Source organism: Mus musculus, chromosome 13 (genome assembly GCF_000001635.26).
Source record: "Mus musculus strain C57BL/6J chromosome 13, GRCm38.p6 C57BL/6J".
NCBI classification, from domain to species: Eukaryota; Metazoa; Chordata; class Mammalia; order Rodentia; family Muridae; genus Mus; species Mus musculus.
In genome coordinates this window covers 91852008-91879156 of record NC_000079.6, presented here as the reverse complement: position 1 = coordinate 91879156, position 27149 = coordinate 91852008, and the positions used below count along the sequence as shown (strand labels likewise).

At 44.2% G+C, this 27149-nt stretch overlaps 1 protein-coding gene across 2 annotated transcripts; it reads left to right on the top strand.

Moving 5' to 3' along the window:
• Nucleotides 1-2233: 2233 nt before the first annotated feature.
• On the top strand, nucleotides 2234-25771 carry Ckmt2 (creatine kinase, mitochondrial 2). 2 transcript variants are annotated; one of them, NM_198415.3, is made up of 10 exons: nucleotides 2272-2335; nucleotides 13804-13975; nucleotides 15820-16018; nucleotides 17309-17404; nucleotides 17798-18019; nucleotides 19213-19298; nucleotides 19839-19962; nucleotides 20812-20946; nucleotides 23294-23419; nucleotides 25509-25770. In NM_198415.3, the coding sequence occupies exons 2-10, from the start codon at nucleotides 13824-13826 to the stop codon at nucleotides 25626-25628; spliced, it is 1260 nt and encodes a 419-aa protein (NP_940807.1). In that variant the 5' UTR covers nucleotides 2272-2335; nucleotides 13804-13823; the 3' UTR covers nucleotides 25629-25770. The 2 variants fall into 2 exon arrangements, 1 of the variants encoding a protein (NP_940807.1); XR_003950493.1 differs by lacking the exon at nucleotides 19213-19298 and having other exon boundaries at nucleotides 2234-2335; nucleotides 25509-25771.
• The last annotated feature ends 1378 nt before the right edge of the window (nucleotides 25772-27149 follow it).

Below are 27149 nucleotides of genomic sequence, written 5' to 3'. Positions count from 1 at the left end.
AGCAGAGCGGGGGTAGGGGGGGTATAGGGAACTTTTGGGATAGCATTTGAAATGTAAATAAAGAAAATATCTAATTTTTTAAAAAGGAAAAAAAAAGAAAAAACATAGAAGAAGTCCTTGTGACATCCAAAGCTGAGTCAAGGTTCAGCATTTGAGCACAGGGACACAGTACAAAAGAAGGTCCTTAGCTCTGTCTTTCAGTTGTGATGTGGACCACAAAGACTGAAGGAACACAAGGACACACAGGTTTTTTCACCTTCTTCCTGCTTGACCACCTCCCAAGCCAATGGTCTTGTCTACATGGCCCTATCTCGGACCTGCTCTACCCACATGCCAGAGAGAGTCAGGAAAGAAAGCCAGAGCAGAATTCCCTGAAAGTAAGTGACACAGTCGTTGGATGTGTGCTTCTGTTCTTTAGCCACACGCCCACGCTGACAGGAGCCTGAAGAAGCTGGCTCTGATGAGAACGGGATAGAAAGAATTCAACAGGAACTGTGTGGTGTGAGTATTTAGAAGTGTGCAATGACCTCTGTCTGTCACTTGTAGAGGTTTCTTGTCCATGTTACAGCTTCTTCATCCCAAGCTTAGATGGGGACAGAAACTTATTTTCTCACCATGTCCCCCAACTTCTGACCCAACTCACTAAAATATACATGTAATCTGTAAAATGTAAGCTGTGGAGGTAGGGGTATAGAGGGATCCCTAGATGCTGATTATCAGAAAATTAAGAGGAATTTGGTTTTTGTAACTGCCATTCTTTAAAACTCTATGCCACTCTCCCCAAAGCCTTGTGATGCTCTGGATCTGGGAGCCAGGCTGTATCAGGTCACGGGAACTGACTTTGAAACAAATATGTGTATTGTATGCACAAGTGGTATTTGAGAAGAACTAAGCTTCCACTTCCCCACTGTCCTGTCCTAGCTACAAAGTCCTTCAGGTCTCACAGTCCCACAGCTTAGTGCTTGTGATTCTAGAGGCCACTGGGGCCCAGGAACTGTAATCTGAGATGATAGAGTAGGCCAGTTGGGTTTGAGATTCCGGAGGATCATGAAGTCATTGTAGCTTGCTCCATTTGGATTGCTCTAATGAAACAACTGAAAAGTCTAGAAAATATCTGAGTATATCACACGTTGAAAGGTAGTACAAAAAGCTTTCTGATCAGTGAAAGCCATGTCTCAGCAGACAGCAGTGCACACGTTAACTAGGCTATAACAAACACATAGTGGTTAAATCGTAAGCATACTTTGGAGAAAATTAGATGAGAAACTGCACACACATACTTCCCAGAACCCCCACTCCTGTCCTCACCCAATCTGCATCGAATGAAAAGAGTGAACAAATTACCTCTGCTGTGGGTCAAGTTTAAGGACACGTTGGGTCAAGTTTAAAGACACTTTAGCTAAGAAGGACACTGACCTGCTTAGGGACCACGATTCTTGTCCCCTATCCCTCTATCCAACAACTCTCTGGGTCTGGCTGTACGCTAAGAAGGGAGAGAGAGGTTTGAGCTAGTGACGCTGATATGGCTGCGGAAGCTGAGTACGTGATGGCCAGGAGAAGCAGAGGCAAGCTCCTTTGAAATGGCAGGGCTGCTGTCCAGAACCCGGGTGGTTTGTTGCTATTCATAGGAACCTTTACTTAGCAGATGCCCTAGGAAGCTATTTTTAGCAGGGATACGGTCTGCTAGGCTGTGCGGTGGTCATATAAACTGGTGTGAATAGAAGGTGAGAGAATCTAGTCTCTGTTTCAGATATCCTGATCTTGAACGTGATAGTGACGATCATTGATTGTCCCTGAACCCAAGTCCCAGACAACAAGTTGTAAGGAGGCCTTCCTGTTTGCTTCTAACAGCTGGAAATAGATCACCTGAGACTTCCTCTTAGCCTTTATTCTCCAGGGCCAGCCTTTCCCCTCCGAGAGAAGTGTTTTCCTAGCAGGTAGTTTCCTTTGCTGACCCTTGTACCCTAAGCTAGGACTGGCCCCAACCAGGTGAGCTGCAGGGAGGAACTCCCTCTCAGAGTAACAACTGTCTGCAGACCAGACTGGCAAGCCAAGTCAAAGGTCTGCCCGTTCAGGGAGAGGCAAATGTTTCATAGAAATGGCAGGTTCTAGAAAGGACACCTGGCCCAATAGCAGAAGAGTCAGAGGCTGGCCTTCAAGGACACAGCTGGGGGAGTCTGTGGGGTGGAGGTCTCATGAGGGATTGGTTGAAAAGGACTCCAGTCCCGCCCAGCAAAGTAGCCTTTTCTAAGCTGAGCCCCACAGGCTCCTGTTACACTTCTTGGCTGTGTGCACGCAGCAGGATCTGGATACGACAGACTCCTCCAGCTTCAAGGTCAGTCAGATGCTCCAAATGCATGGTCTTTCTAAAGGACAGTACTAGAACCAACCATGGTGAGCCTTAGCACATGGGACCCACAACCATGTAGGCAACGCTTAATAAGAAACGGTGGGCCAGATAGAAATGGGAACGTGATGTGGCAAGAGGGTTGCCCTTGCCTGGAATCACGTTTTTCCCTGGGCATGAGCACTGGCAGCTCAACCAGCGAACCCAGAACCTTAGCTCACAGTGCCTCTGTTTCATAGTAAATTAAGAAATTCTGTGGAGCTGGGCAGTGGTGGAGCTCGCCTTTAGTCCAGCACTTGGGATGCAGAGGCAGGCAGATTTCTGAGTTCAAGGCCAGCCTGGTCTACAGAGAGAGTTCCAGGACAGCCAGGGCTACACAGAGAAACCCTGTCTCGGAAAGAAAAGAAAAGAAAAGAAAATTCTGTGGAAAAAAAATCTAAATGTGGGATTTTGACCCAAAACGTGGGGTAAGTGATAAGTTTAGATGTTACATTTCATTCTCTAATAATTTGCAGAGACCAATCCACTCGTGTCTGGTAGTGTTTTTCCTCAGTTGCATCAAAAGAGATGCCTAATGACTTGGCATGAATTAGCTAGAAAATTTATGTTGATTTGAGGCTCTCCAAAAGAGCAAAATTGGTTACTAGTGGCCTGGATTCCTCTTAACTGGCTAATGCTACTGCCAGAGATTCAGTCCTGAAAGAGTTAATATACTGAAAGTGAACTACGTAAAGCTCCATCTTTAGAAGGAAAATGAAAAATAAGCTTCATATGGCTTACTTAGTTGCTTGGCTCTTGGAGGATTGTCATTGTCACCCTGCCCTTGTATGTGAAGTCCATGCCTTTGGAAGCTCTGCTTTGAATGTATGAAAAGTGACACTAGCCCAACAAACCAAAGCACCCTTTACCCTCACTGCTGTCCTCTGAACCTTCCAAAAGCACAGCCAGGTTCTATGACCAGCACAGTGCTAGCTGGGCAGTCAGGACAACGTGCTGTTAGATTAACTGTAGACTTCCCAGGAGGCTGCTCTCCCAGTGGACATCTGTCACTTCCTCTCCCATCTGTGTCCTTCTATTCTGTCCTTTCGTGGAGAAAATGACATCAGGGGTGGCAGGAAGACCAGACATTGTTGGCTGCTGAGGCCTTGCCTGCTGCTCACACTGAGAGGCACCTTTTTCAAAGCCCCTATCTATGCATGGAGCCAGTCATGTCTGTGGGCTAAGCTATGCACAGCTTCCTGGTAAAATCACAGTGTCAGAGCATGGACAGGGGACCAGGGAAGCCTCTCTTTAAAAAAAAAAAAAAAGTAGCAGAGGCAAAGCCAGGAAGCAGGGGTTGGGATTTGGAATAAGGAGGTATGGTGGGGTCAGAGGTAGAATGGGGCTGAGTCTGGGGTTGACTCAGTCCAACCCCAGAGGCCCTGAGTTCTCATCTCTGCCATAGAGCAGAGGAAAATCTACTAGTCTTCCTTGAGGTCACATGTGGAATCAGTGTCTGGCATTCTGGGAGCTCTTGTCTGTTGAGCCAGGTCTCCCACACAGAGCCAGTCCTGAAGGTTACTGTTGGAGGTCATATGAACCCCTGCATCATCAGAGAGGATGACATCCCACTCTGTTACAGCTGTTCAGAGGACAGGGTGGCCCTTAGTTTCCTATTCTCTTGGAAATGTTTTCTCTTGAAAGATAATTCTGAAAGGATCCCATGCCATCCCAAATGAACCCTATGTCTTTGGCTTATGACTTCCTACTTGCTGAGTCAGACAGAGAAGGTCAGGGGTGCCCATTAAGGTTGATCCTGCATCCTGTCACATGAGGTAATTGGACCCGTGTGCCATCTTACAACTAGGAAGCCACAGCCATTTCTGCTTGCCTACAAGACTAGCATCATGAATTTGCTCAGAAATCCTCCGGTGCTGGAAAGCAGCAGGTACGCCTTCCGTTTGGGGTGACTTTTGGCAGCTGACATTGGTGCCCCACGACTTCCGCCTTTCATCTGTCTTCTAGCCTGGTGAAGCTCAGGCAGAAGGATGGAGCAGAAATAACTCTGATTCAGCAGAAAGGCACACACCGTCCCATCTCCAGGGCACCCAGAGGGCACAGAAGCTTCAGGAGTGGGTTAGTTCATGTTGTTACAGAGCCAGAGAGAAAATCAGGAATCTGGAATCCAATCCACCAACTGGGACAGAAAAAAGAAAAAAAAATCACAGCTCCTTAGCACTCTGCCTAAACTGCTCGCTGTAGCTTTCTTTCTTTGCTGCAGAGAAGAAATGCAGGCATGAACGTGAGCCCACTACCTTGGGCTTAGTCAGGCTATGTTCTTATACATTGCCCCCCACATAAATATTTCCTGGCTTAGAGTTCCAAAATTCTACACAATTTTATCCAGATGCTGTAAAAAAGCATGTTTTTCAAACCAAGAGTAAAAAAGCTGTTCCACATTAAGGAAAGAGATGCTCAGCCTCTCCTAGTAAGAGCTATAGACAATACCTCGCTCTCCCATCCTCCCTCTTATATCTAGCCCTATATGGAGGGAGAGAAGATGGGAAGAGAGAGAAATGAAGTCCTTGCAGCCTCTAACAAAGGCAAGGCCAGTGTAGTGTCCTTAGCGGGGCTTGGCAGGCACACCGAGTGCCTAATGTCAGAGTGGAGTGTGCACAGAAATGTCTGGAATCCCAGGCACTTCTGTAGAAGCCTGAAGGGAAGAGAACACGCTTCAAATGTTCTGGGAGTCAGGGAGGAGTCACGTGATCCAAGGTGACAATCCTGTGTCTTGGCATGGTTGTGGTAAAAGTGTTTCTGGGCTCTTGGAGTGACATGGGGCACACCTAAGTCCTGAACTTATGAGAGCAGTGCTCTTCTGACTGCTGGCCAAGGCTGGACTGTAGGTGAGGTGCTGGGGTCACATGAACCTGGGTCATGTGACAAATGGTAACAAATCTGGCTTTAGGCTGTGGCACTTGGAGCTAGAAACGGCCACTAGACTTCCATTCAGCCAAATAAAGCTTGCGTGGCAGGATTCTTGCAAAGTCTAATGATGCTTGTCAAACCCTTTGCAACACTGGGCTGGAGTAGGAGTTCAATTAAGAAAGAAAGGAGGAAGTTTGGCAATTAAATGAAAGACTTAAGATGATTTTTGAAAAATCTGAAAAAAATAGGCTTTCAAAGGAGGCATCCAAGGCTGGCTAGATAAATATTTGGGATCATTGAGGTGGTAGACTTGGGGAGGAAGTAAAGATCAACCCTAAGATGTTAGGGAAATGTCCCCATTTATTTAGTGCCTACTGCAGCCTGCTCCTTCCTTTTTGCCACACTATCACAGAAAGGAGGCAGCTGAGCTTCCCTGGGCAACATCGGTGGCTTAGTTTGGGCAGCCGAGTCAAGACATGCATCGGGCAGGATCGTTCTTGCAGATGGGCAAATAGATGCCTGGATATTTCCACACAAATGATTTTATGCCTATCATTCTCCTTCTATATCATAACTGTACTTGTGCTTAAGTGATGCTTTTCAGGTTCCACTAGGAGGAAAACGAATGACTTGACTCCTCCAAATATATAGCTGTGGACTAACCCTTTAGTGCTTCACGAATAATCTTCTATAGTGTTCTTGATGCTCACACAAAGCAAATATATATGCTTGTATGTGTGTGTTTGTATGTGTGTGTATGTGTGTGTGTGTTGTATTGCTGTTACAAAACCATAATTATGTGCACTCATTCCTATGAGATTCTTTTTTCTTTGATATCTAGGAATGAATCATAGACCATGTGTCTAGCAAAGTGGAGGCAACAGCTGCAGTATCTCCCATATTCTAAGCACACAGCATACTATGACCTTTCCCCCTATGGGCTGTTTGTACCTGGCTCCTTTGCCACTACAGAGTTGCCCTGAGATCCTTCTACCTCTGTCTTCGTCCTGGGGCTTCATCTCTCCTCCCAAGCACAATGCTGGACAATAGGCCCGGATGCTTTTATGTTGCTGGTTCCTTCTTGTTTCCTCTTCCAGGTTCCCACAGCACTTCTCAGAGCTATCTAGGTGATTCTAAATCCAGCCCACCATGCACCAAGGTCCCTCAGTCAGTGGCAGGTGGGGTTGGTCCTGACCTCTGCCCTTCTACATACACCTCATCTAGTCTCAGAAGGATCCTTTCAGTGCCAGAGGAGGACCACACCCTGCCATCTGCCTTATATTCTACTCAGCTGCCTTTCTACAGGGGCAAACTGGGTCAGCTATGTATGCCCTGGCCTGCAGAAGGCTCCCTGTCCATCTCTGGTATGCCCTACAGCAGAGAGCAGACCAGAACCATCTCTGTGGGCTGAGTGAGCATAAACGTGCCAAGGTCTGGATGAGTGTCCATGGAGGACAAGTGTTCCTGCCTGACCCATTGTCACACCCAGAACTAGGGGAACCTGTGTCCTCAGGATAGAGAAGAACCACATCCCAAGGCTTTATCTTCCTGAGTCATGTCATCACTGTTGCTAACCTGACTCTACCCAACTAGAACGCTGGTGTATCCCTGAGATGTTTGCGAGTGTATGGAGCTGCCACTGCCTGCAAACCTGTGAACCAAACTTCTGATTTCCAGATAACACAGATGGGGGTTGCTCCAAAGACCCTTTCTAAACAGTCCACTTCCCCCGTATCCTTTCTTTTCCACCACCACTAGTGGGTGGTGGGCTACAAGGGAGGTTAAAACTAAATTGTCATTAAAAATAAAGTTTGGAATAATTAAATTTGCACATGGGTTTTCCCTGCGGCCTTTGATGATAGCTTCCACAAATTCAAGACATAGTAGTCCCCGTTTAAACACTTCAGGTTCCAGGCAAATGTTCTCTTGTAGGCTCCTTGCAGAGCCAAATTTGCACTTGATGACTATGGTCCTGGATGATGTGACCTCCTCTTTAAGATTCTGGATTTAGACACAAAACAAGGAATACCTTTAGCCTTTTGTTTGTTTCTATAGCATTAAATGGTAGTTTGATGCTGCTGACAGCGATGGCCACTCCTCTACCTAAAAGAGGCCTAGAAAGCAGTAAATTGAGCCCCTGGCTGCATCATGGTCTTCTGCTTCCTCTCATGACTGTGAGGTGTCTACTCGGTTTCTATTATTTTTTTTTCTGCAGTGTATGACATGATGCTTATCTCTTGGAATTGAAGGGAAGGACTAGTTTATGATGGTTGAGATTTTATGAAGTCTCTCACACAGCACAGTACCAGGCTTCTTGACACTTTCATCCCTTATCACATGACTCCAGGGAGAGGACACTTGCTGGAGCGTGACTGGCAAGGCAGACTGCTGGCTGTGAATCCCAGCACTACTCCTTGCAGACACTGCAGTCTCTGGTGCTTTGCCTTGCTTCACTTCCATTCCCTGACCTGTGAGACAGATAACACAGGTATCTGATGGGGTTGTAGAGACTATGACATGGGATGGTACCCATTAAACCTTAGGCTCATGTGCTTAGCATACAGCATGGGAGACACGAGCGTTTGTTTCTCCAATTTAATAACTGTAGAAACTTCCATATCATAGATTGTTAACATCTTCAAATGAGTAAGTTTTTTTTTTAAAAAGCCATGTTCCCTGTCCTCGATGGCCTCCTTCCTTCTCCCTTTGTCTCCACAAACGGTTTCACCATCAGTGAAATACGTCATTGTCATTTGCTCTGCTTGACCTTGAACCCCACAGTCTGCGGGCACTATTTCAGTCTGTGGTCAATAGTTTTCCTTTGGAGAGAGCATCAGGGGACACCCTCTGGCTCCATTTCCCCTCAGGACTTCCCAGAGCCATGATGAGGAGCTGGTGGGCCTTTGATTCCATTTTTATCCTCCACTGTTACTCTGCTGTGAAAAACCTGCTTGAGAAAAACCACTCAGTATTCCCATGGGACCAGTGAGGACAGAAAGCAGTTAGGCATCCAGCAACTCTAGTCCTGGGAAGCAGAGGGGGTCATGATGTGATGAAGATGATGAAGATGAGGAGGAGGAAGAGGAGGAGGAAGGAGAGGAGGAGGGAGAGGAGGAAGGAGAGGAGGAGGAGAGAGAGGAGGAGGAGGAGAAGAAAAAGGAAGGAAGGAAGAATGGAAAAAGAAAAACAAACATTTATGTTCCGTGCTATCCTGGAAGGCTCATTTTCTGTGGGGTAGCCTCTGTAGAATCACCACAGTAATTGCTAAGGATGGCTGTGAGGGTACCTAGGAAGCAGACAACCTATGTGGCTGATAATTAAGAATCCAGACTGGCCATTCTAGCTGGTGAGCAGCTCCTAGACATGGAACCTGAGCATAGAGACACCAAAAACTAAGTCTTACCTGTTTGTTGTTATGGATAGGATTTCAGAATCTATGGTGAAAGAAATGCAAATTAGTTTGGAAGCAGGGCCTGGTCTTTCCAAGTAACAGATTTAAAACTGAAAAAAAAATCTCAAAAAAGAAGGAAAGAACAAATGAGCGAACAAAAGAAAGAAAGAGAGAGAGAGAGAGAGAGAGAGAGAGAGAGAGAGAAGAAAAGAAGAAAAGAAAAGAAAAGAAAAGAAAAGAAAAGAAAAGAAAAGAAAAGAAAAGAAAAGAAAAGAGGAGAGGAGAGGAGAGGAGAGGAGAGGAGAGGAGAGGAGAGAGAGGAGAGGAGAAATTCTCAAAGCAAAGGAGGTTGGCCAGATATAGAAACACCCTTGGGAATGGATGTGGCAAAGGTCCTGTCTTCCTTATCACCATGAGTGACACCATAGCAGGAGACACTTTGGAGGCAGGAAGCATCTGCCTTTTGAAATTGGGCAGACTGCTGAATATAAGCCTAGCCATGGGTCTTTAACTGGCAAGATTGCCTGATGTCTACATCCCTAGATAATTTCTCATTGTGCAAACATCAATATTTGTGCATACAATACTTCCACAAGAATAGATGCTAGAGTAGTGGTTCTCAGCCTATGGGGTCATGGACCTTTGGGGATCAAAAGACATTTTCAGAGGTGTCACCTAAGGCCATCAGAAAACTCAGATATTTACATTACAATCCATAGCAGTAGTAAAATTACAGTTATGAGGTAGCAATGAAAATAATTTTATGGTTGGGGTCACCACAACCTGAGGAGCTATATTAAAGGGCCACAGCATTGGGAAGAATGAGAACCCCTGGGATAGAAGTTGATGACCACATGGCTTCTTGATGCGACCAAAAGACCAGGAAACATGAGATTAACTGAAACTGCCACCTGATAGCATTGCAGGTAATTTTACAGTCAAATATTGATAAAATATATTATAGCAAATAAAAAATAGTAACAGCCATGTATTACCAAGTATTCCATCCTGTCAATCATTGTGCATGCCATGCTTTTATATTTGTGGGAGCCCAAGTGTGTTTATAAAAGGATCACCACAAGAATATCTGTGATGTGTCACATGACATTATGACCTTATGAGGAATACCACATTTCTAGACAATTGGAGCGGTTTGGCTATAATCCCTGTCAACCAGTGTTGACCACAGCCTCCTTATGTGAGGTGTGACTGGAATTCTATAAAGTAAGGAGTGGATGCTTATTGATCAGGTAGCTGTGGTCATGCCAATAGATGGAATTTCTTGGGCTTGAAGAATATACTCATCACCAGGGTCATACAACACGCAGGGATTCCCTAACATTAAGGGAGACTTGTGAGAGCTGAGTTCACCAGCAAGATGAAAAGACTGTGAAGCCCAAACCAGCCTGTGAGTGCTCAGGGAACCAATAGAGAAAAACAAAAAAGCAAAACAACCCATTGGTGTAGAAGGAAGCATCGTTTATGTGGGCTGAGATGTCAGGTTGCAGCCTGGTGGGGTAGGGAATAGAGACACGAAAGTACTAATTGGAAGAACAGCAAGAAGCCCCCCAAAATGACAATGCTTTGCTAAAACAGCTTGGCCTAATTTCCTGCATAGGTCCAAGATTAAAAACCAACATTTAGAAGCAATATAAAAAATTTAAGACCACAAAAGCTCTAGAGCCAATCTGAATGTTAGGCTGACAACTGTGTCCTTAGCAACAGTCTCCATGGCAGGCCCTGAGTGATGTCTGCATGAAATGGATTTGATTTTATACACTTGTGAAAGACATAATGTTTGGTTGATATTTAGCTCTTTCCTGCCAACCTTTTGTTTTGTTTCATGATCTGAATGAATCTGCGACCCTGGGGGAGAGGCATGAGCCTCTCTTGGTGCTAATATGGATCTCTGCAGCTTCTCCTCCACAGCATAGGCTGCCAGGCCATTTTACTAACAGAAATCAAAAGCAAAAGGAGATGAAGTTACCCAGATGTAACATGCCAAGGAAGTCATAATTGTCGCATATAATGTACATCGCCTGCTCTTCCCACCAAGCCCCAGGATTCCCTGGTGTGGGCTTCCATGACCTTGAGAATGAACATGGCAGTCTTCTCGCTTGCCTGTCCTGGTTGGAGCAGGTACAGATGTTCTGATGGTTCTAAATGCCTCTGCCTGGTGCAGTGTCACTTACCTGGCTCCTATGAACAGCAGGTTTCCCAATCAGGTCTGTCCAGCCTTGGACCCTCTGTTCTCTTTGCCTGAACAGCTTTATTGAAAGTAGGCATCATGCAAGATCCCCTGAAGAATATCTTGCTTGTTTCCTCTCCAGCATCAATCTCCACATATAATTATTTCATTTGCTGTGTTTCTTATCCATCATTCCTAGAAAACTTAGGAGTCCCTGAAGAACACAGCATTTATTCACTGTCTTCTCTTGCCTCTGCTATCTACCACAATGCCTGACACTTAGGAGTCCCTCAGTCAGGAGTTAGTCCCTGAATCAATCACATGCTTTCTGCTGGGCTTGAAATCCAGACCTAGAGATCAGGGGTCCCAAGACACTCTGGAAGAAACCCAAGGGTAAAAAATTTGCCACACCTGCAGATATGAACACAGTTCCTGTTAGCTTAGGAACAATGTGCTCTACCTTTCTATTGAACCCTTATGGCTTAGAAGGCATTTGATTCGAACTTTTTTCCCCTTGATGAATTTACAATAAATCTCAGAGTGACATTTGTCTCTTTGCTTAGAAAGCAGAATTGAGAATATGACAGCACAGCGTTAGTGTTGCCTGCTGTTCATAGGGGCCAGGATGCCTTAGCACATCTCCACATCCTTGAAGTTAGTTAAAAAAAAATCCTGGCAACACTGGAGCCTGTGGAGGACAGAGGAGTATACGTGATAGGGCCCTTGTCTGGCCATTTCAGGTCTCTAGAACAACTTCAAGAAGTTACTTATTTGTCACAGCAATTTTAGACATCTATGTCATCAGTAAAATGCAGAGAATTGTATATAGATGTTAATATAGAAGATAAGGTGTCTGATAAGCTGATTTCTTAGGCCAGTGTAAAAAAACAACTTCATAAGTGTTTACATGCTTAGAATTTCTTTGATGCTTAGGAATTTCCTTGGAGAGGCCTGGTAGCCGCAAGCTCATCAGTTCCTCAGTCATGGAAGCAAGGCAATGATGTCAGAAGGATAGATACACATAGAACTAAGTGCCACCACACCCAACATGAGGTTTAACCTTCTCTGGGTGGCTCAGGCTTTCAACAAACTCTTTGAAGCAACCAGCCCACCTAAACTTGGGGCATTCTGAGGTAAAGACCCAGGCTAAAAGAAGTCATGCTTTCCTTATTTGGACATCATGGATATAACAAAGTGGGAACGTACCAAGAAATGCCTTTCACTGTTGTCCACTCAAAGACTCATAATACAAGACTCTTGACAGGGGGTACTGGTGGACCTTGTGACTTCTGAGCAGCATTATGACCACCAGGATTCTTCTGTGCATATTTAATGCTAGCCTTCCAGATTTGTTGAGAACCATATAAGAACAGGTTAAGATCTATATGCATTTTCTTCTTTACCTGAATTTCAACCTGCCATTCACTGGCATGTTGTTTCTTGAGTATTTTTTAGTAGTTCCTTTGTTATTGGTTTGTTCTTTATCTGTATTATTTTTCATTCTCATGTGAAATAAGTTCATTGCCTCTTTGTCTTTAAAAAAATTATTTCCCTAGGTACATTACTGCAAAATTATCTGATATTTGTAATTGCCTTGTAAGTGAACTGTCTTCTTTCTCCTTCTAGTATCTTTGTGTCTGACCAAAGGCATTTGCTGAGGGATTGGTTTCTTTGGTGTTTGATTGTCTTATATTATGTCTCATTTACTTTATCCATTCTGGATAATGCTTAGCCATTTCCTTTGAGATATCACTTCAGTTTCCTCTTGTGTCTCTTCCTATGACTTTACTCTAGTTTGTATCTAACTCTCCCACTGTAATTATCAATCATATTTCCTAGCCTGTGGCTCAGATTTTCCAGTTTTTCTGCTTCTCTGTGCTACATTCTGGGTAATTTCCTAAGGCATGCCTTCCAGTTCATTTATTCTTTCTTCAGCTGTGTCATATCCAACAGTTTAATTTTATAATTTTGTTTTCTTTCAAGTTTTTTCTTTCTTATTCTTTGGTTTGTGTGTTTAGAAAGGATTTCATCACATTATCCTAAAATTCACTATTCAGAGCAGGTTGGCCTCAAACATAAAGCAGTTCTCCTACCTCCTACTCCTAAGTGCTAGAATGATACATGTGGACCAACATGCTTGGATCATTTGGCCATTCCTAATAGTCTTTTGTTGCTTTCTCATAAGTATGATTCTCATAATAAATTTCAATAATGTAATAATTTATAAATAACTTTGTTACTTAAACATCTATCTAGAGCCAGTCTATGCCCTTGTCTGGCAATCTTACAATCTTCAGTCATAGAAGCCCTAAGTATTCTTTTTGTATTCTTATTTATATCTTTTTATATGGTTGGTAGTCTTTAGTTGGGATTTTGCTATTTAGTCTTAATCTGCAAGAATCCAAAACCTAAGCTAAACATGATATTTTTAAGAAAGATTTTGAGTCTGCTTCTGCTAGGAGCCAAGGAATGAATTTTGTTAATTTTGAACAACTTGATCCCCTCTCAGGACCCCTAAACCAGAGCAAAAGTTCTGAACATCACCCCCTACCCCACACATGCACATACTGCTGGCACCTCAACCTTTCAAGTCAGAAGGACATTTGCTCTTAATAACCCAAATGTGTTTGTGTGGTACTTTGAGCTCTGACACAGTTTGTATGAAGGTATGTATAGTGAAACAATGGTCCTCAGAGAATTTTGATACCTCTCAGAAATCCAGAAATCCATCCTATTCAGAGTCTGGTTGCGTAGTTGTAAAGTCCAAAATGCACTCACTTTGTCTAATATTTAGAAATATATAACTTTTGTTGACTTTTCACTATAATTCCTAGAGAAAATGGAATGAGCATTCACAAAACCTGAAGTAGATAAATAACACAAGCACATTGTTTTAATCACCTGGAGCCCTCCATGCTGGGTTCAGAACTGTCTTATGATGCTATCTGATATGGCTTTTTTCCTAAATAGACACTTAACCAAGAAGAAGGATGGCCAGTGCCTTCTCAAAGTTGCTAACTGGCCGAAATGCATCTCTGCTGTTTACTACACTGGGAACCAGTGCCCTGACCACTGGTTACCTGCTGAATAGGCAGAAGGTATCTGCTGATGCCCGGGAACAGCACAAGCTCTTTCCCCCAAGGTGAGTCCTCCCGGCTTTAAAATGACACCGATCTCTTCTGTTGGAAATGGTCAGTGAAAAATCCTTCTTTCTTACTTTATTTTACTTAATCTCATTTATATGGGTGTTTTTCGTGAGTGTATGTCTATGCACCATGTGCATGCAGTGCCCACAGAGGCCAGAATATTGTCAAATCACCTAGAACTGTAGTCACAGACAGTTGTTAGATGCCGTGTGAGTGCTGGGAATTGAACTTGGGTCCTCTGGAAGAGTAGTTTCGACAGTGCTCTAAACTACTGTGCTATATCTCCAGTCCCTAAGAATCCTTTGTGTCTTTCTAAATGGCTAAGTCAAACTTTTTCTGAAGCTCATTAAGCCTAGTTTCCTATGACAAACACTAAGAAACAGACCATCATTCCTGCCCGAAGCTTGCCATGCAGTTAAACAGGAACAACAGTGATAGTTGGCATGTATTGAGCACTTGCATTATGAGACAATCTGGTAATGTGTATGTTAGGTCCTTTCACATGGGTCATGATTCGTTTTAGCATCCGTTAGTAATAAAATGAGGACTTAGAATTACTAAGTCCGGGGGGGGGGTTATGGGGGACTTTTGGGATAGCATTGGAAATGTAATTGAGGAAAATATGTAATAAAAAATATTTTTAAAAAATTTTTAAAAAAAGAAGAATTACTAAGTCCAAGTGCATGTACTTAGTCCAGCCATATGCAAACCCAGGCTCCTTGGGATGAGACCCATGTTTCACTCACTGCTCTAGGAAATGTGACCACAGTATTGATTTTAAGTGTGATCATTAAAGAACATTACAGATAGGACGTGGAGGAGAAGCATACAGAAGATGAGGTCAGATATTCTGCTGCCCCAGACCTCACTGTGTCCAAGTCACCAGTGCACCAAGTAGTTTGAACAGGGTGATGGTGTCCTAGGATTCCGTGTAGACAGAGGTAGAAGAGAGGAAACAACCAAGATGTCCCTTGGAGACTCTGACCGAATCATCACCTCTGAGGGAATCAGAGCAGCCATGCACCCAGGGAGTTGCTGAGGGAGATCAGCTGTGTGTGGGTCTATGGTACTCCTCAGTTTGTATTCTTCAAACAGTACATGGCCCAGATAAGACAGCATCTAATGTGGTGGCCTTCTGTGGGTTACCCTGACATATATCAAATGCTTGTGTCCATAGCTAGGCACTGTTCTGAAGACAGGCCAGGTCTCCGTTGTCTCTGTTGTCATAAAGTTCTCTCTGTAGCAAAGCACTGAGGGGTGAGCAACATTGTAGGTAGTTCCCTCTCTCTGTCTTTCTCTGTCTCTCTCTCTCTCTGTCTCTCTCTGTCTCTCTCTGTCTCTCTCTGTCTCTGTCTCTCTGTCTCTCTGTCTCTCTCTGTCTCTCTCTGTCTCTGTCTCTCTCTGTCTCTCTGTCTCTGTCTCTGTCTCTCTCTCTCTGTCTCTCTCTCTCTCTCTCTGTCTCTCTCTCTCTCTCTCTCCCCCATCACAGACCCAAGAGACCTAACTATGTCTGTAATTTAATTTCATCAATACTACTGGGGCAGAAGAGAAACCTGCATATGTTTTCAATTCATTTTCTGACTTCCTTTCCTCTTTTCCTGCTGTAGCAAGCATCACAGGTTTCCTACTAGGCAGAACCAACTACGTCCTTTCCCCTAGTTGTCACTGGCACAGGTTTTTCTTAAGTCTGGCTTACTCAAGCCAAGACTTGTAGGTGTCTCTTTTTAACTTTTCCTGTGTCCCCTGGACCAAAAGAGCCTGGTTGAAGGTCACAGAGAAATTGAGCATTTGATAGCCCTTACCTGGGGAATACTGGCCTACAGCCTCTCTCCTCCTACAGTGCGGACTACCCTGACCTTCGAAAACATAACAACTGCATGGCTGAGTGCCTCACCCCCACCATCTATGCCAAACTCCGAAACAAGATGACACCCAGTGGCTATACCCTGGACCAGTGCATCCAAACTGGAGTGGACAACCCCGGCCACCCCTTCATTAAGACTGTGGGCATGGTGGCTGGTGATGAGGAGTCGTATGAGGTAAGACTATGGCCTGCTGATTCTGGAGTGGGGAGCTACCTTGCATGTGGGTGAGATGTACTATCATGGAATCTTTATCTTTCTTTGGAGTCAGCTTTTGCATTCTCAGAAAGGGCTCCAAAAAGAGGAAGTCAACTCCAGGAATCCTTTTTGGGATTATGAGATGTATAACTACCTAGGGACAATGCTTTCTTTGCTACCATGCCAATGTCCTCTCGAAGAGAGATTAGTTGCATGAACAGAGCTCTCTAAGCTTGTCAAAAGGCTATGTTGGTACAGAAAAATCAAATAAAATTGAATGGTGTGTATTCATCATAAATACATTGAAATGTTTGTTTTGGGGTTTGCTGGGTTGGGTTGTTTGTCTATAGTTTGGAGACTTATTGTTTTATTACTGTGGCACAAACTCCTGGGTTCACCAAGTTTCTGGGCTCCTTGATGTTCAGGATAAGTGGCTGTTGATAGCAGAACTCAGTTCTCATACCCATCTCCACAGAGCAGCGTCTTCATTGTAACAGAACCCTACAGCCTGATCCCTCACCCTCTCTCTTTTCCCTCTTCTGTCATAGAACTAAAGGCAGTTTCTCAGAAAAGCAGCTATCAAGGGACAAGAAGGGGCCATCCCAAATAAACAAAATGGCAGTTCATTAGCTTATAACAGAGACTTAGACTATAGCTGCCTCTTTGGTCCCAATGCCCTTCTTCCCTCTTCTCATGACGTCTAAGGCTATTATTATATATAACTTCTCTTGGCTTTACTTGAGCTAAAGACTACCCATGCCTATGCAGCTCATTTTGGTTTGAGTCTGGACAGGTCCCCAACAGGGTAAGTAAGAGACCCTTGCTTTGCACAGCTGGGTTTCCCCATAGACTTTGTGTTTTGCTTTGAGTCTTACAATTTGACTTTCTCTTCTGATCACAAAATGTACTTAGCCCCTGAGCTGGTGACTTCTTTTAGCTAACAATGCAGAAAGCCTTTGAGTTCTTAACCAACAGATGTTCTCATCCAGTGGGTTTGGCAGAATCCTTAGGGAAGAGATTAAACACAGTCTAGTAGCCCAGTTCTCCCTCAAGAATGAACATTTGTTTGTTTGTTAGTTTATCTTGTGCACATTTATTCTTTTCATTCTCATCTACTAGTATACTCTTCTATGCATGTTCCGCATGGTGCATGAATTTCACAGGAAGCCATCCAACCTGGCCCTCTGGCCCTTGAGGAGAAAGGAAACAGAGAAAAGCAAAAGTCTTTTGCTAACAGGCAAGCCAGTTACAGGATATTCTTGCTTATAGGTATTTGCTGACCTTTTTGATCCTGTCATCAAACTAAGGCACAATGGCTATGACCCTAGGGTGATGAAGCATCCTACGGACCTGGATGCATCCAAGGTAGGCTCCAGGCTCCATTTCTTTTTCCCATGATGCAAGATTTCCTGAATCCACAGACAGAAGAGAAAACCTATGAGGTGTTCCCTTGGTGAGATGTACCTGGAAAAATGGCCAACTTCATCATATGCCCTAGAAGGATAGGGGAGTTTAATAAGCTCCTTTAAGACATCTCTAGAGGACAATTTATGGGAACTTCAAACTTTCCTACAGTTTACCCCAACTGAAACTCCCTACTCCAGACCCCACCTTACTTAACTAAGGTTAAACCCCAGAGCTGGAGTTCCATCTGTCCGTTAGCCATGCTCCCTGTGATGCAATGCCAGAAGGTTTCCAGGGAAGCTGCATGTGCTCTGTGGCTACCATGGTGACCCTCCACTCTGCTCCACCCGGCAGATTACTCACGGGCAGTTTGATGAGCGCTATGTGTTGTCCTCTCGGGTACGCACTGGCCGAAGCATCCGCGGGCTGAGCCTGCCTCCAGCCTGCTCCCGAGCAGAGAGAAGGGAGGTGGAGAATGTGGCCATTACTGCCCTGGAGGGCCTGAAGGGCGATCTGGCTGGCCGCTACTACAAGCTGTCTGAGATGACGGAGCAGGATCAGCAACGTCTCATCGATGTGAGTAGGTGACAAATCACCCAGGGTCTACCTGGAAAGAGGTTGGATCCCCAGCTCTGACTAGGCCTCTACCCAGTTAGAGTTAGTCCTTCAGGGCTGAAGCTTGCCTGGGGCATCTCAAGGGGGAACACGAGTATCACCCCATCTTGGCCCATCATGTCACTGTAGGACTAGGTGCATCCTCTCCTACTAAGGCCAGACAAGGCAGTCAAGTTAGGAAAACAGGAAACTTCAGTATGAGTGCTGGGCTTGGCACAGGAGAGTGGAGGTGAATGGGTTATCTGCCTCCTGTTACCTATGAATAAATGAACTCAACCCGGTATGGAAATCTTACTCATGCTTAAAGGATCTTTCCCATACTACACTCTAAGAAAACTCTAGAGGCTGAGAGGATCTAGGCAGGAAATTAAGGTCCTTTCCATGTCTGGTTCAGAGCCAGCCCGAGCTGCCTACCGGCACTCCTCCTTGCTGCCTCTGAGCGCCTGTGGGCTTCTCACTGGCTCTAAGGTAAACAAAATGCAGTCCTTTGGGGTTTTATGAAACATGGTCTCAATATGTAGCTTGCTGGCCTCAAACTCACAGGATTGCTCTTGACTCTGCCTCTCAAGTGCTGGACATGGATCCTTTTATTTCTTCATTATTACAAATTTTAAAGGAGCGGTTATTTTTTAAAGTAATGTTGATGTAAACTCCAAGAAAAGAAGAAAGGAGGTTTTGTTATCTCAGAAGATATAAATTACTTGGCGCATCCTCTTTCCAAGCACACAGGGCAGCTATCTAGTTAGTTGGTACTCCTCAGTTTTCTGGTGTGTGTAGATGCTGCCACCCTCTGCCTGCCACTACAGAGCAAGGCTGCGTCTGCCTTAAGCAGCCACCCTGGCTTCTTGTTTATGGGTGAGCTTCCTCCCAGAGAGTGTCTTTCTACAACCTCTCCTCTCTCCAGTCTCCAGGGGCTCCCACTTGTTAGAGATTCTATCTAGATGGACCCCTGATTTTTACTTGGTATCCTGTCTCAGTGTGAGCTCTGGGCATCAGTGGTTTTGTTTTTTAAAAGCTCCCAAGGTGTTCCACCACACAAAGAATCTGAGACACACTGCTGAGAGTCCTCTTTATCTGTAATTTGAAACTTGATAAGCTGGCCCTTACCTACTTCCACAGGCTCATCTCTCTGCTTTGTCCCTTTTGGCCCACAGGACCACTTTCTGTTTGATAAGCCAGTGTCCCCTTTACTAACATGTGCTGGAATGGCCCGTGACTGGCCTGATGCCAGGGGAATCTGGTATGGTTTTTACATTTTCCCTGTGTGTTGAGGCTCTCAGATCATCTGCTTCTTCTAACCTGAGGTTGCTGTGAACTGCAGTTGACAGCATGCCGGGCTTGAGGGCTTGAGGGAAATGGGGACGCAAGTATAATTGAAAATGGTATGTGAGAGCGTGTGGTGTGTGTGTGTGTGTGTGTGTGTGTGTGTGTGTGTGTGTGTGTGTGTGTGAGAGAGAGAGAGAGAGAGAGAGAGAGAGAGAGAGAGAGAGAGAGAGAGAGAGAGAGTAGTTGAACTATTGTTCTCTTGTTTGAGGAATGAAGGGAAGGATTGTATTCTTGTGAGGGTAAAAACATTCTTGGCATCGTTAATGGCTGGGTTTAGTTTTATTCTCCATTCTGCAAGCTATCATTATTCTGTGGTACTTGCTCAGGCACAATTAAGAGATAAGGGCCATCCAGGGAATGGGGAAGGTGAAAAGAAGCAATCAGGTAATGAGATTTTTCCATGTGTTCAGATAAACGCAATTAACAGTCAGTACCGAATTTCTGTCTTCGTTAGGCATAATTATGACAAGACATTTCTCATCTGGATAAATGAGGAAGACCACACCAGGGTGATCTCAATGGAAAAGGGAGGCAATATGAAACGCGTATTTGAGAGATTCTGTCGTGGACTAAAGGAAGTAAGATTCCATTAGGGGTTTCTCGATAGTCATCAGAATAAAACCTCTCTAGTTTCCATATCTGTGTATGTATTTTAGATTTTTTATTATTATTTTATTTTATGAGTGTTTTGCCCACAGTGATGTCTGTGTACCACATGCATGCAGTACCCTTGAAGGCCAGAAGAGGGTGTCTTCGGATGCCCTGGAACCGTAGCAACAGATCGTTGTGAGCTACCATATGAGTGTTGGGATCCAAAAGAGATAGTCTGGAAGAGCTGCCAAAGCTCTTTGGGAAGGGCCATCTCTTTAGCCTTGGTATTTTCCATTTTTAAAAAGATAGCTTTGAAACTTCCAAAGTGGGACTCCTTCTTTCTCCTAAGAATCAAATCTTCAGAGTAGTGCTTCCAAAAGGGGCGGCTTTTCTCTTTGGAGGGGAGTCTGTGATTCACTATTTTCTCATTCTATTCTAAATATGCTATAAGGATAGAAGGAGTGGATGCGGTGAATGAAATGGGATAGGTAGAATGGGGCAGAGGCTGGGACATGGGCAACAAGAATAGATTCTCACAGGCTTAGCAGCAGAGAATTCCTATGCTCCCCTATAGTCTTTGCATAAAAAAAAATAGTATCAACAGATATTTAATGAGGGCTTAAACTCTTCTAGGAACTGTGTTAAATGCTTTATATGCCCATCTGATTGAAAAGATTGCTATTTATACTCTAATAGAAGAATTATCAAGCACAAGTCCCGTAGATCCACCAGTTTCACTCATGTGCTGTACTGGTCTTTCTCCCTGGTGTCTGGGTGACTTGAAGGAACAGGTACTTGAGAAGTCAGTCATTTGCACATTGTTACTCCATCTGTAGGTGGAACGATTAATCCAGGAACGAGGCTGGGAGTTCATGTGGAATGAGCGTCTGGGATACATTTTGACTTGCCCCTCGAACCTCGGAACTGGATTGCGAGCTGGTGTCCACGTTAGGATCCCGAAGCTCAGCAAGGTAATGGCGGGTGACCAGGAGCTTTGTTGAGTCCCTTCAGGATCAGCTCAGATATGACTTCTTTTCAGAAGGAAACATCAGTGTTCATTCCTTAACCCTGACCTTTGGCACCTGCAACAGAGCACTGATGGAAGGGGCGGGGCTGGCTTTAAGTCATTTGCATTAATTAACATAAAAGGATCCAGGCCTGGACAAGGGGATGGTGCTTCAAAAATAATAATCTACCACTTAACAAGTCAGGATAGGTGTGGGAGCTGCCCTACTATGCTCTCTGGGTTCCTGTCACCTTGTTTTTACATCTGAGCATGCTTGAGAAGAGAATGGCCTGGAGGGAGGACTTAGGCAGTACAGGTTGTTACGCCATTCTTGTGCGACTTGTTCTTTGTCTTGTTTTTTGTTTGTTGTTGTTGTTGTTTTTTCATTTCTTATTTGTATTTTGTGCAGTTTGGGGGGAGTGTGTGGTACACAGTGAATGCCATTGGACAATTTGCAGGATCTAAGGATTCAAGTCAGGCCATTCTGCCTGGCAGCAAGCGCCTTCACTCGGCGAGGCTGCCAGTAGGGGGCGTTGTGTGGACCGCTTAGAGCATTTTCCTCGGTTCCAGTCACAATCAGTCCATGTTCTAGCCCTGAGGAAAGGAGAGAGCATGTAGGCGTGTCCAAAAGACTTAAGGTGTAAGATGGGAAGTGATGGGGCTGGTGAGATGGCTCAGAGGGTAAGAGCACCCGACTGCTCTTCTGAAGGTCCAGAGTTCAAATCCCAGCAACCACATGGTGTGGCTCACAACCATCTGTAACACGATCTGACTCCCTCTTCTGGAGTGTCTGAAGGCAGCTACAGTGTACTTACATATAATAAATAAATAAATCTTAAAAAAAAAAAAGAGAAGGGAAGTGATACACTTCACTTCTGCTCATTCTGGTGGCAAGGGCTTAGCTAGCAAATGGCTACATCTTCAGCAGCTCCTGGGCTGGGAGAAAGAGAAAGCAATCCTGATGTATAGCTAGCCATTTCTGCCACAGCACACAAAGTAAATCGAGGACGCTTAAACAATTTTAGAGATGTGCAGCCTATCAAGAAGAAGGCATGCATTTTTTTGTTATTCAAAATTCCAATATTAAGAACATGATTTTCCCAATGGAGGAGCTAGAGAAAGTACCCAAGGAGCTAAAGGGATCTGCAACCCTATAGGTGGAACAACATTATGAACTAACCAGTACCCCGGAGCTCTTGACTCTAGCTGCATATGTATCAAAAGATGGCCTAGTCGGCCATCACTGGAAAGAGAGGCCCATTGGACATGCAAAATTTATATGCCCCAGTACAGGGGAACGCCAGGGCCAAAAAGGGGGAGTGGGTGGGTAGGGGAGTGGGGGTGGGTGGGTATGGGGGACTTTTGGTATAGCATTGGAAATGTAAATGAGCTAAATACCTAATAAAAAATTAAAAAAAAAAAGAACATGATTTGAAGTGATTTAGCTTCATGGTTTTAATTATAACAATGAAATCGGTATACAGGTGACTAGCAAACACACAAAAGCTGGCATCCATAGCAAATACATGTGTGCATTTATATGAAGATAATCAACTGCAATTCTGCTGACTTCCGTCTAACTTTGGGCAAGTTAATCCCCCTGGAGCTGCTTGATTATCTGAAGTTTAGGGGTTAGTATAGCTTCAATTGTCCCCTATGAGTTTATAAGTTAGAGATTTCATCACCAGATTCCAATGCCAATGGCATGTGTAACCTTGGGAGGTAATTAGGATTGTTGAGGTCCTAGCCTTGGCCTCCATGATAGCATTAGTGGCTATACAAGTAGAAAGATCCAAGCAAGCATGTATGCTCTGTCTCACCATGTGTGACTCCTGCCACAGCATAATGCAGCAAGGTCAACCCTCACTAGATGCCAAAGCAGGTGCCAGCACCATGTTCTTGAACTTCCAACCCTAACTTCAAACCAAAAGGGCTTCTATTATTATGAGTGACCTGGTGCCAGGGACTTTTTTTTTTTCCTTTCAAGACAATACATAACTTTAGCTGGCCTGGAACTCCTTATGTAGACCAGGTTGGCCTCAGTATCATAGAGATCCACTTGCCTCTGCCTCTGGAATACTGAGATTAAAGGCATGTTCCACCATCCTCTGGATAAGGTAGGGTTTGTTTGTTTGTTTGTTTGTTTACAGCACCAGAAAGTGGACTTTGATGGTGTGAAAGTAGTAGCCACTTCATTAGCTGTTGGGAGGCTTTGAGCCCAGTGCCCACGTATAGTGTAAATATGCTATCGATGGTTACTGGTCCTTTTTAGCATCTTTGCTCAATGACCTCAACAGTATACCTTCTCCTAGGATCCACGCTTTTCTAAGATCTTGGAGAACCTGCGGCTCCAAAAGCGTGGCACAGGTGGTGTGGACACTGCTGCAGTGGCAGATGTGTACGATATTTCCAACATAGATCGGATCGGCAGATCAGAGGTAAAGCCTCTCTCAACCGGAAATGTACTAACGAGGGTCAGCCTGACTGCATTCACACAATCCCATGTTCCCCACCGAATCCGACTTAACTATTCATTCTTGTGTTTCTCTTGCATGGAAAATAACCCTTGGAATAACATGGAAGATACACAATCCCCTCTGAGTCCTTTTAGGGAAGTCGAGGAATCACAGTGGGGCTGTTGTTAGAGAGCAGCCCCCTGAGAGCTGTCTGAGCCATCACAAGCAACAGACGCTCCCAGGTGCTAAAGGACAGCAGTCTTTTATCCCCAGGGACTCAGAGAGCACGTGTGCTGTCCTTCTGAGAGCCTAAACGTGCGAAAACCTCTCCTGACTCTGGATTTCCCTTGCTGAAGACCACATGCTATCATCTTTGTCTTGACATCTTAGATCCTTAATAGTTTCCACGGCTTTAGTGTAGCCTATAAGGCCAAGGGACTCCTGTGATAAAGGAACAATAGGTTCAGTGAGACGAGTCAGAACTCATTAGGAACAGGCAGCTGAGTACTAAGTACACACTGATAGTCAGCACAGGAAGTTATCTCAACCTGGGATGCAGCCTCTGCTCACAGGACTAAGTATGAAGGGCCACTGTATAAAGTTCTCTCAACTTGCAGAGTCAAACAGAGCTTAGTGTTTTATTGTAAATTTCTAAGGGATATTTATAAAAGTTAGTAAAGTGTCTAAAAGTATTTTTAGAGCCATATATTTAATCTAGCAGTACTCATTACCATTTTGTCTCACAACATATTCTACAACTTATGAATACCTTATCATAGCAATATAAATAACATGACTGGGGATAGAGAAATACCTTTTCAAAAAAAATTTTATGTGATTTTGGGTAATTATATGGTAAAAATATTCCTTTACATGTTTAACATTTTCTGATTGGTATTTTAACCTACTTTATGTATAACTTGAATCACAATTCTAGACAGAATATAATCCTAAGAAAGGAACTGGGAAAGTTATATATCACCAAGTTCCTTCCTGAAAAGTTTAAAAGGGCCCCACCTCACCACACCCTGTCCAACACAGGACACATCTATTGGAGAAGGGACCATGGGCTCAACTAGATGTAACTGGCTTTGTGGCCCAACCTTCCCTCAAGGCCCTCGTTTCCTTCTGAATGAAAAGTGGTTGAAAGGTTACTGAGCTCCATCCAACTTACGGCTGTTCCACCTGCTGTGTAAATAAGGAAATCTGTATCATGAGCATATTCAGTGCTCAGAGCGTTGAGAAGCTGGCCAGAATTTGTATCTAAAGAATAACACACAGGTGTCATTGTATAGTCTTCTGTACAAGAGGCTGATGAAGAAAAAGTTCATGGAGTCATTACTAGTTAGAGTAATTGCTACTCTTGCAGAAGACTCAAGTTCAGTTCCCAGTACCTACATGGTGGTACAACCTTCTATATAAGCCTAGCTCCAGAGAATCTGATGTCCTTTGGCCTCCGTGGGCACTCGAATGAATGCAGTACATATAAACTCTTATGCAGGCACACATATATACACATAATAAATAAAACAGTAATTATAAATCTCTACAAGAAAAAAAAGTGTGTGGGCAGGAGAGATGTGAAGCAGATAAAAGTATTTGCCACACAAGCCCACATTCTCTCTCTCTCTCTCTCTCTCTCTCTCTCTCTCACACACACACACACACACACACACACACACACACACACACACACACTATATTTTAAGGAAAGGAAAATTTCCGGTGATGAAAACCAATGACTTTCAAGTATAAAAAAGTTCTCCCAGCAACCCCACCCTAAGGAAAGCTTGAGAGAAAACCCTATGCTAGTCCTCCACTTCCACACCTGACCCAGAGTTGGGATGCCTCCCCCCACAGGAATGCCCCATTGTCATAAAGTTCTGCTGAGCAGATGTTTCACACATACACCAACACTGCTCTGTCCAGCAGGGCTCCCCAGGCAGCTTCCCCTCGAACTAATCTCTCCTCCTTTTCTTTTCTCCATTATGTCTCCTCCTTGTGGCGCTCTCTCTCTCTCTCTCTCTCTCTCTCTCTCTCTCTCTCTCTCTCTCTCTCTCTCTCTCTCAAGGTTGAGCTTGTTCAGATTGTTATTGACGGAGTCAACTACCTGGTGGATTGTGAAAAGAAGCTGGAGAGAGGCCAAGACATCAAGGTGCCCCCTCCTCTGCCTCAGTTTGGCAGGAAGTGAATTTTATCCCTCCAAGTTTATGGGTAAACTGTCTGCTGGTATGACAGACACAGGAAGTCTCTGCTCTGAGAGTTTTTGTAGACTTGAACATGTAAAATTGTAGGTATTGCTATCTTTACAATAAAACTCTCCTTAATATCCTTGGGCAGTGTCTCTAATTTTCAATAATACTGAATAGGTGGTCCATACGCCAGTTATAGGCAGCAAAATGGAGAGGTCACAGGCATACATCTGGGTAAACGTTCAGCTCTCCAGATGTTAACTATGAGCAGCCCTGTACAAACGCCCTATGGACATCACTGGAGATGAGGAACACATATAGTAACTAATTTTCCAGAAGTCTGGGCAAGGGGAAACTTCTTTTGAAAAGAGGACCTTCATAAAAGGCTATGCACTTAAGAACAAGCAGAGGCTGTGCGTCGGTTTGTACACGCCGCTGAAAGTCAGTCTGTCAGCTGTGTCTGCTATAAACTCAAGCAAGCAGAGGTATAGGAAAGCTTTGTGGTTACAAAAAGTAGTGACAGGTGTGCTCTGATTTTAGCTGCAGGCTGGGAGACAGGCTAACAAGGAGGGCACCTAGAGCCTAACTCTGTGACAAATATTTAGCTTTACCCAGTGGTGCTGAGTTTGAGCAACGGATCTGTCAATCATAGACGATTCTGAACTGATTGCCCCAGAACCAGCAAATTGGATTCCCAGACCAGACTGCTTGCTTTATAAATTGTAGGTGAGAATTCTATTGTCAGATGTGGCCTGGCCTTTCTCTATTTATACACTAAAACTCTCAAAACAATTCAAAATTTGACATCTAAAATTCTGGAAATGTTTTTAGTATTTTTAGTACGATTTGAAAGTCACACAACATATACTCAAATCAGTCCCTAAGGCTTCTGACTGGGTTGACTGTGATGGACAACCAGTCTGATCCTGCATTCCCTCAGCTTGTGCATCCTTCTCTTGGGTGTTATTATTCTTTTCCTTCCCTGCTGCAAGGCCTGAAGCCTGAAGGAGGATGGGGAAGGTAGGAGTTGTCAATCACATAACAAGTTATGAGACATTGCTCCACACGAGACAAATGTTGGCTTGAACCACAAGACCAGGATCAAGTTGCATTTTATATTAAGTCACCATTGTGGGGCACTATAATTAAAACACCAGCGCTGTCATATAATCGGTCTCTGCTTATGCTTCTTGAGGTCAAGTGCAGAAAGAGACAGTAGTCCTGGTGCTAGTAGGCATGACTCTAACTTTTGAGTGAGAAATTATGATGTGGTAGAAATTCCGAAGGGCAAACCACACTGATCAAATTTGAGACATCGTTCTAAGTGCCCTGAGATGTGGCAGGCAGCCGGTTTGAACTGACAGGTGAAGAATGAAGATGGAGCCAAACCTCACGCAATGGCTGATGTTCTCTGAGTGCAGATAAATAAAAAGGGAAGAATAGTGGTCTACTGAGCTTGAAAGACCCACAACGTGAGGACTCCCCCACATTCTGACTCAGGAGAGGTGACACCCCAAATC